Genomic DNA, 15,860 nt, shown 5'->3' on the forward strand with positions numbered 1-15,860 from the left:
TCCATGGTGAACATTGGCTGGAAACACGAGCAGGTTCATCCCCACCGACTCCAGAATGCGAAAGCACATGGATAGCCAGGTCTTGAACACAACCCTGTGCTAGCCTGCCTATGCGTACCGAACAACTGATTTGTACTGGTCAATGCGGTCACAGATGAGGTCAGCTTCGTACTCGCAAAAGAGAAAAAGATCATCAATAAAAAAATTGGAAATTTTGAAAAAGATTACAGCACATCTCCTCGCTGTGCGCGCAGCCAGAAGGAGCACAAAGTCATCGTTCCGCACCGTACCCCGACCCTGTCCGAACCAAAGCCCACGAGCCCACCGGCCCGCGCGACCCACCCACCCAGACCGGACCGGCACGTGGCCGGTAGCCACCGTCTCCGTCCGGTTTCCCGTCCAGGTTCGTCCCCCCGGCCGCGTTCCATTCCCCCGGACAGGCCACCAACCCGTCCTTCACTTGCCTGGCTCCCGTCGATACAACCAATCTCCTCTCACCGTCTCAGATTCCAACGCCGCGTCCTCGTCGTCGCGCAATTGCCAAACACCAATTCCCCTCCCTTCCTCCCTCCCCACCCGCCCATGCTTCTCTCCGCCGCCGCTCCCGCCGTCGCCGTCGCCGCCGCTCCCCTCCGCCGCTGTTGTTGTAGCCTCTGTTGCCCTTGTTGTCGCTCCTGCTGCTGCTGAGCTGCCCGACTAGCTAGGGTTGCGGATTTCGCGTCAGGCGATCGAAGGGAATTCCATGGATCTCTCGCGGCCCGAATCGTCGGACCTCTCGCTCGGCCTCCACCCGCACGTCAACGCGCACGCCCGCGCCCACGCGCGCGCCGCCCCGCTGCGCCTCTTCGACGACTCGGAGGACGCCAAGACGGAGGCCAGCGTCGGGGGCGGCGGCGCCGACGGCGCCGACGACGACGACCAGCACTTCTCCCTCCTCGGCCACTCCCTCTGCGTCAAGCGCCCGCGCCAAGGAATCCACTGGTCCTCCGCCGCCGCCGCCGCCGCCGCCGAGGTCTCCTCCAGCTCCACCTCCTCCACGCGCCCGGCCAAACGCCAATCCACCGCCGCGGATCTGGACTCCCGCCGCGCCGCGGTGCACGCGTGGGGGAACCAGCCGCTGGCCGACGCGGACCCGGACGTGCACGCGCTGATGCAACTCGAAAAAACGCGCCAGGTGCGGGGCATCGAGCTGATCGCGTCGGAGAACTTCGTGTGCCGCGCAGTCCTCGACGCGCTCGGCAGCCACCTCACCAACAAGTACTCGGAGGGCCACCCGGGGGCGCGCTACTACGGCGGGAACCAGCACATCGACGCCATCGAGCGCCTCTGCCACGCGCGGGCGCTCGCCGCATTCGGCCTCGACGCCGCCGGCTGGGGCGTCAACGTGCAGCCCTACTCCTGCACCTCCGCCAACCTCGCCGTCTACACGGGGCTGCTCCTCCCCGGCGACCGCATCATGGGCCTCGAGCCGCCCTCCGGGGGACATGTCAGCCACGGCTACTTGACGCCTAGTGGGAAGAAGGTCTCTGGCGCATCGATATTCTTCGAGAGCTTGTCGTATAAGGTCAATCCGCAGAATGGGTATATCGATTATGACAAGCTTGAGGAGAGGGCCATGGATTTCCACCCCAAGATCCTTATCTGTGGTGGGAGCTCATACCCCCGCGAGTGGGACTTTGCACGAATGAGGCTCATTGCTGACAAGTGTGGTGCCGTGCTCATGTGTGACATGGCGCATATCAGCGGCCTTGTTGCGGCAAAGGTATATCACTTCTGTCAAAGAACTTTTGTTTATTTATCTTATTATGGTTAATAATTCGATTCCATCTTTCTTGTGCTTAAAATGTACATGGGATATGTCTCACAATAACCATATGTGCCAAAATTAGTTGCAAACTTGTGATTGCTTCAACTGCAAGCTTAACTCATGCTGCCTGCCTGTACATGTATATGCTGTGATAGCTTATACATTACCACAAAAGTGAAGAATATTATTTCTAGGCCTTAGTCCTTGTGTTTATCGGTTTTTGATAATCAGAGATGACGATGCAGACTAATTCAGATGACGAGGCAGATTATTAGGAGCTTCTCTAGTTTTTATTTTGCATGGTGATTTATGCTTGCCATATTGTATTAATCATTTCAACTTATGGAGAAAAATTGTGTGGTAGTTGTCTCATATACTTATGATATTGCGGTAACTTAGCTTAATACTGTAAGCAGTAGTGCAGTACAAAATCACCTGTCCCCATACAGTGCTTTTATAGTAAAAACTTAAAAAGAGCAATGCAACACGTTGCATTATTTCTTTATTTGCTGATATCTGATCAATTTATAAATGTATTTTGAAAACACAATGGGTGAATTCTTCTGATGGAGCATTTAGGACATGATATTGTCATTAACATTACATCACGCCAACCATCAGCCTGTTGAGGCCAATCAAAGCATTTCTTTTGCCCAAGATGTAGTCTGAAAGAACTATGTTCTCAAGTGATCAATGTTGTTATTGGTTAACGAGCTACTTTTTCGTGTTTTTGGTGATGGGGTAAGCAATCAAAATATTAGTTCATGCTCTAGACTTGAAGAACCTTTCTTATCTATGAACACACTGTACCTCTTGAAAGATCTTCTGAATTGCTTCTGCTGCTTAATCTGAGTATTAGTTGCTGTTTTCTGAACTTTGCCATACTTGGCTAGCTGAGCATTACTGTCTGCTGAACAGCTGCTTCTTATTTTCTTTATCAGGAATGTCGCAGTCCATTCGACTACTGTGATGTTGTTACTTCAACTACTCACAAGAACCTAAGGGGTCCTAGAGGTGGAATAATATTTTTTAGGAGAGGGAAAAATTTGCGGAAGCGACCTGGATCATTTGCTCAAGGGAATGAGAGTGATTATGACTTTGAGGATAAGATAAATTTTGCTGTCTTCCCTTCGCTGCAAGGAGGGCCCCATAATAACCATATTGCTGCTTTGGCGATTACACTGAAGCAAATTGCTACACCTGATTATAAAGCATACATTCAACAAGTAAAGAAAAATGCTCAAGCTCTGGCATCCGCCTTGCTCAGAAGAAAATGCAGATTGGTTACTGGTGGCACTGATAACCACTTGGTACTTTGGGACCTCAGAACTTTTGGCTTGACCGGTATAGCTCTATCTCTTACTTTTGCATCAAACCTGTTCTCTATATCTGTTAATGCAATGTATCTTGTATTCCTATTGTCTTTTGAGAATATGCAATTTCTGTTTCATCTAATAATTTGTACATGGACAAGAAAAAGGGGAAATAAAATGTTCTTTTACATGGTAATGTGGTTTGTAAATCAGCAAATGTTCAAATAATAATGTCACGCGGGCATGATGTTAAGTTTTTCAAAGTAATGCACGGCTTTTGTTTAGACATTCAGCAATCTTAAATGTTTTGTGTGAACTAATGCATGTGGCTTACAAGCTGTTTTGCTTCAATTTGTGACAGGCAAAAACTTTGAGAAGGTCTGTGAGATGTGCCACATATCTATAAATAAGACTCCGATATATGGGGACAATGGCTCAATATCTCCCGGTGGTGTGCGGATTGGTTAGTTCTTATAATATGACATGCCATTTACTCTATATCCATTTATTTGTTGTGTGTGAACATATAAAGTATTTGCTGTTGCTTATGGCAAATGTTGTTCCATGCTGCAGGAACACCTGCCATGACTACTAGAGGTTGCCTAGAGGATGACTTCGAGGTGATTGCAGACTTCCTCATCAGGGCGACACAGATAGCTGGCAGTGTTTTGAAAGAACACGGTAAAGTTCAGAAGGAATTTCTGAGAGGCCTGGAGAACAATAAGGACATCATAGAACTCGGTAATCAGGTTGAGGCTTTTGCGTCCCAGTTTGCGATGCCAGGAGGTTTTGATGTATGACTGTACATATATATTACTACTACATCTTTGTTGGTATTGTCCAGATTCATCAGCAAAATAGCAACTATTTTGTCATCAGACCTTTTACGCAAAACTGTAAGTTGCTCTCAACAGCAGCGCTGTAGGAAAGATTTTTTGTAGTTAAAACTGGTCTTGATTCTTGACTCAAGCAATTGTGTACAGGCTTGCTGCATCAAGTCGTTAGTTGAGATTTATGTATGTAGTGAATCTTCGCATAACAAATTCCGGCTTCAAGTCCTTGGTTGAAATTCTTGCTGTCTAGGCTCCAGAGCCCAGACTGAATGAGCCTAAGATATTTTAGCTCGGCTGGCTTCTGTATGGATTGCGGTATACTTTGCATATTGAACACTTTTGAGTTGCAGTTGCTCTATATCTGTAGCTTTGTTGTTTATCAGCTGTTAATAAGGCTTAAAGCTTATGCAATGAGTTGTCGGATTCATTAAATCTGTACTGATATATATGCACAGCAGTGTATAGTAGTAATGCGCCAGAACATACTCATAGAATCATATTGTCGGAGTATTCTCTTCAGTTGCAATGACATTGTCAGCATTTTCCCAATTGATAGTAACATGACCTTTATTATGTTCCTTGATGTCTTCATTGCCTGCCTTTGGACAACAGTATTCGCACCAGTAGTAGACCCGTAGTAGCATTTACTCTGTATTTGCAAATCTCTAGTTTTAGCATTCTACTCGTACCAGTACTTTTCATAGTTGCAATGTTGCATAGCATTTGGGGAGCAAGTTTTACTTCCCATAACGTGCATTTTTGCAGCAGCACAACCCAGATTCAGCTTATCGACAACAATACCGATAATTTTAGCTGGTAAAGCGCAAATGCAATGCAGGTGAGAAATCATCATCAAAACCTGGTAGCATCCTAGCAGCTGGTACCTCGGTAGGTAGATGACCCTGATTACAGTTCCAGCTTAGAGGTGGTTAAGTTATCATCTCCTTCTTGACTCGTGGGCCAACTTGGGTTGTTTGCTTCCCCGGACTTGACCATGATGGGACGTACGCTTCTTTACGGCGATGATGATTCTCTAGCATCGATCGGTTGTTTCGTCTGTCGCCGGTCCATGGACATCGCATCACATCGTCAGCTCCTCCGTTTCTCGCCACCGGTGAAATGAAATGATGGCTCGGCGTCCATCGATCGATCGAGCGAGCAAGACGACGATCGGGAGGGAGAAGGGGCCCGTTTGCCTTGAATGCGCGGCAGAAAGGGGTGCAGCTTCCAGCTGCCGTTTCAGAGTCAGAGACGCTTTAATCAGTGCGACGCTCTGCCGCCTGCCTCCCCGGACATGAGTTCAATCAGACAAACACCACAAGCCAGGCAGTCGAGGGAAGCAGTCAGCGAGTCACAGTTGCCGCTGCAGCTGCTGAATGTGTTGTGTTGTGCCCATGGTCTTCTTCCTCCTATTCTTGCTCTAGTGGAGTCTTCAATGATGATGACGGCTCATTAAGTTAGCATGAGGAAGTGATGTCGCCACTACAAGTTAAACAACTCAGATCTTCAGTAGGCGATCCAAAAAGAAAGCACATCCAGGAGAGAAACGAGAGATATTGGCATTTCATACCACATTGATTCGGTGTCTCGTTTGTTAGGGCATCCAACGGGCGCCGCAAATCGGATGCCAAAATCGACCGGCTGTCATCCGTTTGCTTCGGCCGCGGACGCAGAAATGGCCCCCACCTAGGGCACGTCACTTGTTCACTTTTTCATCTCGTCCATCCGATCGCCTCAATCTTGCGCTGACGGACTTCGTTTGACCTAAAACCCTCTATATATTCAACCCTCCTAGGGTTTCATCGAGATTACGGCGACGGATATCAAAAACACATAAACAGAGAGTCAGCAGGCCGCCACCGATGAAGATCAGAGGGGGAAACGCTGCCGAAATCGCCTTCGGTAGACTCTACCCCCCTTTGGTGTGGTCATCATCATCATCTTAATCAACACCCTCTACACCATCTTCATCTACCCTTGTAATCTCTTGGCAAACATGATGTATGATGAAATATATATAGGGATTTCTATTTTCGTATCCTCGGGTCCTTAGTTGTGCTCAGTTTTTCCCAGCCACTTAATTTTTCCTCAGTTTTTTCCAAGCCCTTGTCTCAAACCCTCACAAGGAGCTCGGACGGGAGGAATCCCGTTTAGTTGACCGTTGGTTGGTGCTAGCAAGTGGAGCCGCTGTTGGTGCCCCGCAGTGGACACGTCTCCACTTATCCAGATCATCGTGGGACCCACAACTTGTCCATGTTAGCGCGCTGGACCCACAACTTACCCAGGTGACCGTTGCAAAATGGGAGCCCGAGCCAGCCCCGCGCCCGTGCCCGTGCCATTGCTTTCCCTTTCTTTCCCCGCGCCCCATTGTTCTTCTTCTCCGCCAGCGACAGCCCTTCTCCGGCAGGCGGGTGATGTCTAGTTTCTCTTCGACCTCCCGTTCTTCATGGCCGCAATATGGGCCCGTGTCTTTGACAAGATGCCCTGACTGCCCACGCCAGGAGCCTCTAAAGCGGTTGATCTGTAAGACGGACTGATGCGTGTAGTTGACACGTCCGTTGGGAACCCCAAGAGGAAGGTGTGATGCGCACAGTAGCAAGTTTCCCTCAGTAAGAAACCAAGGTTTAATCGAACCAGTAGGAGTCAAGAAGCACGTTGAAGGTTGATGGCGGCGGGATATAGTGCGGCGCAACACCAGGGATTCCGGCGCCAACGTGGAACCTGCACAACACAACCAAAGTACTTTGCCCCAACGAAACGGTGAGGTTGTCAATCTCACCGGCTTGCTGTAACAAAGGATTAGATGTATAGTGTGGATGATGATTGTTTGCGAGAAAACGATAAAACAAGTATTGCGATAGATTGTATTCGATGTAAAGAATGGACCGGGGTCCACAGGTTCACTAGAGGTGTCTCTCCCATAAGATAAATAGCATGTTGGGTGAACAAATTACGGTCGGGCAATTTACAAATAGAGAGGGCATGACCATGCACATACATGATATGATGAGTATTGTGAGATTTAATTGGGCATTACGACAAAGTACATAGACCGCTATCCAGCATGCATCTATGCCTAAAAAGTCCACCCTCAGGTTATCATCCGAACCCCTTCCGGTATTAAGTTGCAAACAACAGACAATTGCATTAAGTATGGTGCATAATGTAATCAATAACTACATCCTTAGACATAGCATCAATGTTTTATCCCTAGTGGCAACAGCACATCCACAACCTTAGAACTTTCAGTGTCCCAGATTTAATGGAGGCATGAACCCACTATCGAGCATAAATACTCCCTCTTGGAGTTAAGAGCAAAAACTTGGCCAGAGCCTCTACTAATAACGGAGAGCATGCAAGATCATAAACAACACATAGGTAATAGATTGATAATCAACATAACATAGTATTCTCTATCCATCGGATCCAGACAAACACAACATATAGCATTACAGATAGATGATCTTGATCATGTTAGGCAGCTCACAAGATCCGACAATGAAGCACATGAGGAGAAGACAACAACCTAGCTACTGCTATGGACCCATAGTCCAGGGGTGAACTACTCACTCATCACTCCGGAGGCGATCATGGCGATGAAGAGACCTCCAGGAGATGATTCCCCTCTCCGGCAGGGTGCCGGAGGCGATCTCCTGAATTCCCCGAGATGGGATTGGCGGCGGCGTCTCAGTAAGGTTTTCCGTATCGTGGCTCTCGGTACTGGGGGTTTCGCGATGAAGGCTTTAAGTAGGCGGAAGGGCAGGTCAAAGGGCGTCACGAGGGGCCCACACCACAGGCCGGCGCGGCCAGGGCCAGGGCCGCGCCGCCTCGGTGTCCGGCCACCTCGTGGCCCCACTTCGTCTATCCCTCGGTCTTCGGAAGCTTCGTGCAAAAATAGGACCCCGGGCGTTGATTTCGTCCAATTCCGAGAATATTTCCTACTAGGATTTACGAAACCAAAAACAGCGGAAAACGGCAAGCTGGCTCTTCGGCATCTTGTTAATAGGTTAGTGCCGGAAAATGCATAAATACGACATATAATGTGTATAAAACATGTAGATATCATCAATAATGTGGCATGGAACATAAGAAATTATCGATACGTCGAAGACGTATCGGCATCCCCAAGCTTAGTTCTGCTCGTCCCGAGCGAGGTAAACGATAACAAAGATAATTTCTGGAGTGACATGCCATCATAAACTTGATCATACTTAAGCATATGTAATGAATGCAGCGATCAAAACAATGGTAATGACATGAGTAAACAAATGAATCATAAAGCAAAGACTTTTCATGAATAGTACTTCAAGACAAGCATCAATAAGTTTTGCATAAGAGTTAACTCATAAAGCAATAAATCAAAGTAAAGGTATTGAAGCAACACAAAGGAAGATTAAGTTTCAGCGGTTGCTTTCAACTTATAACATGTATATCTCATGGATATTGTCAATGTAAAGTAATATAACAAGTGCAATATGCAAGTATGTAGGAATCAATGCACGGTTCACACAAGTGTTTGCTTCTTGAGGTGGAGAGAAATAGGTGAACTGACTCAACATAAAAGTAAAAGAATGGTCCTTCAAAGAGGAAAGCATCGATTGCTATATTTGTGCTAGAGCTTTGGTTTTGAAAACATGAAACAATTTTGTCAACGGTAGTAATAAAGCATATGTATCATGTAAATTATATCTTACAAGTTGCAAGCCTCATGCATAGTATACTAATAGTGCCCGCACCTTGTCCTAATTAGCTCGGATTACCGGGATTATCATTGCAATACACATGTTTTAACCAAGTGTCACAAAGGGGTACCTCTATGCCGCTTGTACAAAGGTCTAAGGAGAAAGCTCGCATTTGGATTTCTCGCTTTTGATTATTCTCAACTTAGACATCCATACCGGGACAACATAGACAACGGATAATGGACTCCTCTTTAATGCATAAGCATGTAGCAACAATTAATGTTCTCATATGAGATTGAGGATATATGTCCAAAACTGAAACTTCCACCATGATTCATGGCTTTAGTTAGCGGCCCAATGTTCTTCTCTAACAATATGCATGCTCTAACCATTTAAATGAGTGGTAAATCTCCCTTACTTCAGACAAGACGGACATGCATAGCAACTCACATGATATTCAACAAAGTGTCGATGGCGTCCCCAGGAACATGGTTATCGCACAACAAACAACTTAATAAGAGATAAAGTGCATAAGTACATATTCAATACCACAATAGTTTTTAAGGCTATTTTGTCCCATGAGCTATATATTGCAAAGGCGAATGATGGAAATTTAAAGGTAGCACTCAAGCAATTTACTTTGGAATGGCGGAGAAATACCATGTAGTAGGTAGGTATGGTGGACACAAATGGCATAGTGGTTGGCTCAAGGATTTTGGATGCATGAGAAGTATTCCCTCTCGATACAAGGTTTAGGCTAGCAAGGTTATTTGAAACAAACACAAGGATGAACCGGTGCAAGCAAAACTCACATAAAAGACATATTGTAAACATTATAAGACTCTACACCGTCTTCCTTGTTGTTCAAAACTCAATACTAGAAATTATTTAGACTTTAGAGAGACCAAATATGCAAACCAAATTTTAGCAAGCTCTATGTATTTCTTCATTAATAGGTGCAAAGTATATGATGCAAGAGCTTAAACATGAGCACAACAATTGCCAAGTATCAAATTATTCAAGACATTTTAGAATTACTACATGTAGCATTTCCCAGTTCCAACCATATAACAATTTAACGAAGAAGATTCAACCTTCGCCATGAATACTATGAGTAAAGCCTAAGGACATATTTGTCCATATGCAACAGTGGAGCGTGTCTCTCTCCCACACAATGAATGCTAGGATCCATTTATTCAATCAAAAACAAAAACAAAAACAAACCGACGCTCCAAGCAAAGCACATAAGATGTGATGGAATAAAAATATAGTTTCAGGGAGGAACTCGATAATGTTGTCGATGAAGAAGGGGATGCCTTGGGCATCCCCAAGCTTAGACGCTTGAGTATTCTTAAAATATGCAGAGGTGAACCACCGGGGCATCCCCAAGCTTAGACCTTTCACTCTCCTTGATCATATTGTATCATCTCCCTCTCTTGATCCTTGAAAACTTCCTCCACACCAAACTCGAAACAACTCATTAGAGGGTTAGTGCATAATAAAAATTTACATGTTCAGAGGTGACATAATCATTCTTAACACTTCTGGACATTGCATAAAGCTACTGGATATTAATAGAAATTCATCCAACATAGCAAAAGAGGCAATGCGAAATAAAAGGCAGAATCTGTCAAAACAGAACAGTTCGTAAAGACGAATTTTAAAATGGCACCAGACTTGCTCAAATGAGAATGCCCAAATTGAATGAAAGTTGCGTAAATATCTGAGGATCACGCACGTAAATTGTCATATTTTTCTGAGCTACCTACGGAGAGACAGGTCGAAATTCGTGACAGCAAATAAATCTGTTTCTGCGCAGTAATCCAAATCTAGTATGAACCTTACTATCAAAGACTTTACTTGGCACAACAATGCATAAAACTAAGATAAGGAGAGGTTTCTACAGTAGTAAACAACTTCCAAGACTCAAATATAAAATAAAAGTACTGTAGTAAAAACATGGATTGTCTCCCATAAGCGCTTTTCTTTAACGCCTTTCAGCTAGGCGCAGAAAGTGTGTATCAAGTATTATCAAGAGATGAAGCATCAACATCATAACTTGTTCTAATAATAGAATCAAAAGGTAACTTCATTCTCTTTCTAGGGAAGTGTTCCATACCTTTCTTGAGAGGAAATTGATATTTAATATTACCTTCCTTCATATCAATGATAGCTCCAACGAGTTCGAAGAAAAGGTCTTCCCAATATAATGGGACAAGATGCATTGCATTCAATATCCAAGACAACAAAATCAACGGGGACAAGGTTATTGTTAACGGTAATGCGAACATTATCAATTCTCCCCAAAGGTTTCTTTATAGCATTATCAACAAGATTAACATCCAAATAACAGTTTTTCAATGGTGGCAAGTCAAGCATATTATAAATCTTCTTAGGCATAACGAAAATACTTGCACCAAGATCACATAAAGCATTACAATCAAAGTCATTGACCTTCATCTTAATGATGGGATCCCAACCATCTTGTAGCTTCCTGGGAATAGAAGCTTCACGTTCTAGTTTCTCTTCTCTAGCTTTTATGAGAGCATTTGTAATATGTTTTGTGAAAGCCAAGTTTATAGCACTAGCATTAGGACTCTTAGCAAGTTTTTGCAAGAACTTTATAACTTCAGAGATATGGCAATCATCAAAATCCAAACCATTATAATCTAAAGCAATGGGATCATCATCCCCAATGTTGGAAAAAATTTCAGCAGTTTATCACGAGGCGATTTCAGCGGTTTTAGCGAGTTTTTGCGGCTTTGCGAGGCTTTGCATGAGGAGTAGAAACATTGCCAACACCAATTATTTTACCATTGATAGTAGGAGGTGCAGCAACATGTGAATCATTAACATTACTAGTGGTGGTAATAGTCCAAACTTTAGCTACATTATTCTCTTTAGCTAGTTTTTCATTTTCCTCTCTTTCCCACCTAGCATGCAATTCGGCCATTAATCTTATATTCTCATTAATTCTATCTTGGATGGCATTTGCTGTAGTAACAATTTTATTTTCAATATCCTTATTAGGCATAACTTTCAATTTCAAAAGATCAACATCAGAGGCAAGACTATCAACCTTAGAAGCGAGAATATCAATTTTATTGAGTTTTTCCTCAACAGTTTTGTTAAAAGCAGTTTGTGTACTAATAAATTCTTTAAGCATAGCTTCAAGTCCAGGGGGTGTGTTCCTATTATTGTTGTAAGAATTCACATAAGAATTACCATAACTGTTACCATTATTATAAGGATATGACCTATAGTTATTACTAGAATTGTTCCGATAAGCATTGTTGTTGAAATTATTATTTTAATGTAGTTTACATCAACATGTTCTTCTTGGGCAACCAATGAAGCTAACGGAACGTTATTAGGATCAACATTAGTCTTATCATTCACAAGCATAGACATAATAGCATCAATCTTATCACTCAAGGAAGAGGTTTCTTCGACAGAATTTACCTTCTTACCTTGTGGAGCTCTTTCTGTGTGCCATTCGGAGTAATTAATCATCATATTATCAAGAAGCTTTGTTGCTTCACCAAGAGTGATGGACATAAAGGTACCTCCAGCAGCTGAATCCAATAGGTTCCGTGAAGAGAAGTTCAGATCCTGCATAAAAGGTTTGGATGATCATCCAAGTAGTCGATCCATGGGTTGGGCAATTTTTAACCAAAGATTTCATTCTTTCCCAAGCTTGTGCAACATGCTCATTATACAATTGTTTAAAATTCATTATGCTACTTCTCAAAGATATAATTTTAGCGGGGGATAATATCTACCAATAAAAGCATCCTTGCATTTAGTCCATGAATCAATACTATTCTTAGGCGAGAGATAGCAACCAATCTTTAGCTCTTCCTCTTAATGAGAAAGGAAACAATTTTAATTTTATAATGTCACCATCTACATCTTTATACTTTTGCATTTCACACAATTCAACAAAATTATTGAGATGGGCAGCGAGCATCATCGGAACTAACACCAGAAAATTGCTCTCTCATAACAAGATTCGATAAAGCAGGTTTAATTTCAAAGAATTCTGTTGTAGTAGCAGGTGGAGCAATAGGTGTGCATAAGAAATCATTATTGTTTGTGGTTGTGAAGTCACACAACTTAGTATTTTCAGGAGTGGCCATTTTAGCAGTAGTAAATAAAGCAAACTAGATAAAGTAAATGCAAGTAACTAATTTTTTTGTGTTTTTGATATAGAGTGCAAGACAGTAAATAAAGTAAAACTAGCAAATAATTTTATTGTGTTTTGATATAATGCAACAAACAAGAAAGTAAATAAAATAAAGCAAGACAAAAACAAAGTAAAGAGATTGGATTGTGGAAACTCCCCTTGCAGCGTGTCTTGATCTCCCCGGCAACGGCGCCAGAAATTTGCTTGATGCGTGTAGTTGACACGTCCGTTGGGAACCCCAAGAGGAAGGTGTGATGCGCACGATAGCAAGTTTCCCTCGTAAGAAACCAAGGTTTAATCGAGCCGAGTAGGAGTCAAGAAGCACGTTGAAGGTTGATGGCGGCGGGATGTAGTGCGGCGCAACACCGGGGATTCCGGCGCCAACGTGGAACCTGCACAACACAACCAAAGTACTTTGCCGCAACGAAACAAGTGAGGTTGTCAATCTCACCGGCTTGTCTGTAACAAAGGATTAGATGTATAGTGTGGATGATGATTGTTTGCGAGAAAACGATAGAAACAAGTATTGCGATAGATTGTATTCGATGTAAAGAATGGACCGGGGTCCACGAGTTCACTAGAGGTGTCTCTCCCATAAGTTAAATAGCATGTTGGGTGAACAAATTACAGTCGGGCAATTGACAAATAGAGAGGGCATGACCATGCACATACATGATATGATGAGTATTGTGAGATTTAATTGGGCATTACGACAAAGTACATAGACCGCTATCCGGCATGCATCTATGCCTAAAAAGTCCACCTTCGGGTTATCATCCGAACCCCTTCCGAGTATTAAGTTGCAAACAACGGACAATTGCATTAAGTATGGTGCGTAATGTAATCAATAACTACATCCTTAGACATAGCATCAATGTTTTATCCCTAGTGGCAACAAGACATCCACAACCTTAGAATTTTCTACATCATCGTCCTGCATTTAATGGAGGCATGAACCCACTATCGAGCATAAATACTCCCTCTTGGAGTTAAGAGCAAAAACTTGGCCAGAGCCTCTACTTATAACGGAGAGCATGCAAGATCATAAACAACACATAGGTAATAGATTGATAATCAACATAACATAGTATTCTCTATCCATCGGATCCCGACAAACACAACATATAGAATTACAGATAGATGATCTTGATCATGTTAGGCAGCTCACAAGATCCGACAATGAAGCACATGAGGAGAAGACAACCATCTAGCTACTGCTATGGACCCATAATCCAGGGGTGAACTACTCACTCATCACTCCGGAGGCGATCATGGCGATGAAGAGACCTCCGGGAGATGATTCCCCTCTCCGGCAGGGTGCCGGAGGCGATCTCCTGAATTCCCCGAGATGGGATTGGCGGCGGCGGCGTCTCAGTAAGGTTTTCTGTATCGTGGCTCTCGGTACTGGGGGTTTCGCGACGAAGGCTTTAAGTAGGTGGAAGGGCAGGTCAAAGGGCGTCACGAGGGGCCCACACCACAGGCCGGCGCGGCCAGGGCCTGGGCCGCGCCGCCCTGTTGTCTGGCCACCTCGTGGCCCCACTCCGTCTATCCCTCGGTCTTCCGGAAGCTTCGTGCAAAAATAGGACCCCGGGCGTTGATTTCGTCCAATTCCGAGAATATTTCCTTACTAGGATTTCGAAACCAAAAACAGCAGAAAACAACGAATCGGCTCTTCGGCATCTTGTTAATAGGTTAGTGCCGGAAAATGCATAAATATGACATATAATGTGTATAAAACATGTAGATATCATCAATAATGTGGCATGGAACATAAGAAATTATCGATACGTCGGAGACGTATCACGGACGACAACGGCAACCGTGGACATGAGTTCCTTGCATGCGAGAGCTTGCCATATAGAGAGGGGGATAAGGTTAGATCTCGCTCCAATTGCTCTGTTTTCTCTCGATTTTCTTGTTATTCCCTTGAATTTGGGATTTAGGGTTCACGTTGTTGTTTTCAGATCCTGAAGAAATGCAGGTATTTTGAGTGGATCGATGTGTACGTTCAGAGGCTTCAATTGCAGGAATCAACTGGCGCTATTGGGGAGCGAAATTTGGGAGGTGGGGCTTACTATAGAGAATGCGGCGGAGAGAGGAGCCGTTCCGATTATGCCTAATGCTCCCAATGCAGAACTGGTGGATGTGAAGAGAGAACTGAAGAAAATGAACAAGCAGTTAAGGAAGCTGATCAAGTTGAAGAAGTAAGCTAATCTGATGGCTAGTTGTTTTTTTTGTTGTATAATTGCGATCGAATTCTTATCATTGCTCATCAGGCGCTAGAAGTTGTTACAAGGAACCCCTTGTTACAAATCCATTATTCAGTTACATGTACTTGTAGTTGTTTTCAACAAAGTACATTACCCTCACAAGAGATATGTATGGTAATGTTGTGAAAAGTGTTCGTGTAGGTGATAGTGAGACCGATACCTTTACAATCAAATACGACTTCATCAAGGGTCAACCTTGATCCCATACATGTTTTCCATAGTAATGGATGAGGGGATGAATTATATACATGTAGATATCCCTTGGTGCATGCTGTTTGCAGATGATATGGTGCTAGCGGATGACACCAGGGTTGACGTAAATAGAAAGTTAGAGCTATACAGACAAACTTTGAAATCAAAGGTGTTTATAATTAGTAGGACCAAGACTGAGTAATTGCGATGCGCTTTAGTGGTGCTAGATGTGAAGACGAAGATATTAATTTAGACGGGCAAATAGTGCCTAAGAGGGAGACCTTCTGATACTTAGGATCAATACTGCAAACCAATGCTGATATCAATGAAGATGTTTGCCATGGGATCAAGGTAAGATGGATGAAGTGACGACAAGCATCTGGCATCGTATGTAACAAGAAGATCCCACAAAAGCTAAAAACTAAATTCTATAGGACAAGAATCAAACTGGTGATGCTATCCGGAGCAGAATGTTCTCCCACTAAAAGACAACACATCCAACAAATGAGTGTTGCAGACATGTGTATGCAAGGGTGCATGTATCACCATACAAGAAAGCTAGGGTGGATTAGGAATG

General features: G+C 43.8%; 1 protein-coding gene across 1 annotated transcript; it reads left to right on the top strand.

Moving 5' to 3' along the window:
* Positions 1-648: 648 nt before the first annotated feature.
* LOC124661720 (serine hydroxymethyltransferase 7-like) lies at positions 649-3,995 on the top strand. The gene is made up of 4 exons (XM_047199601.1): positions 649-1,762; positions 2,749-3,151; positions 3,482-3,583; positions 3,694-3,995. The coding sequence occupies exons 1-4, from the start codon at positions 743-745 to the stop codon at positions 3,918-3,920; spliced, it is 1,752 nt and encodes a 583-aa protein (XP_047055557.1). The 5' UTR covers positions 649-742; the 3' UTR covers positions 3,921-3,995.
* Positions 3,996-15,860: the final 11,865 nt, after the last annotated feature.

This window comes from Lolium rigidum, chromosome 6, assembly GCF_022539505.1.
Source record: "Lolium rigidum isolate FL_2022 chromosome 6, APGP_CSIRO_Lrig_0.1, whole genome shotgun sequence".
NCBI classification, from domain to species: domain Eukaryota; kingdom Viridiplantae; phylum Streptophyta; class Magnoliopsida; order Poales; family Poaceae; genus Lolium; species Lolium rigidum.

What these genes read in the sequence shown, in the direction of transcription:
- LOC124661720 (XM_047199601.1), top strand. Translation starts at nt 743, where the DNA reads ATGGATCTCTCGCGGCCCGAATCGTCGGACCTCTCGCTCGGCCTCCAC. An exon ending in CAGAACTTTTGGCTTGACCG is followed by an intron (nt 3,152 to 3,481) that starts GTATAGCTCTAT and finishes AATTTGTGACAG; the next exon opens with GCAAAAACTTTGAGAAGGTC. An exon ending in TCCCGGTGGTGTGCGGATTG is followed by an intron (nt 3,584 to 3,693) that starts GTTAGTTCTTAT and finishes TCCATGCTGCAG; the next exon opens with GAACACCTGCCATGACTACT.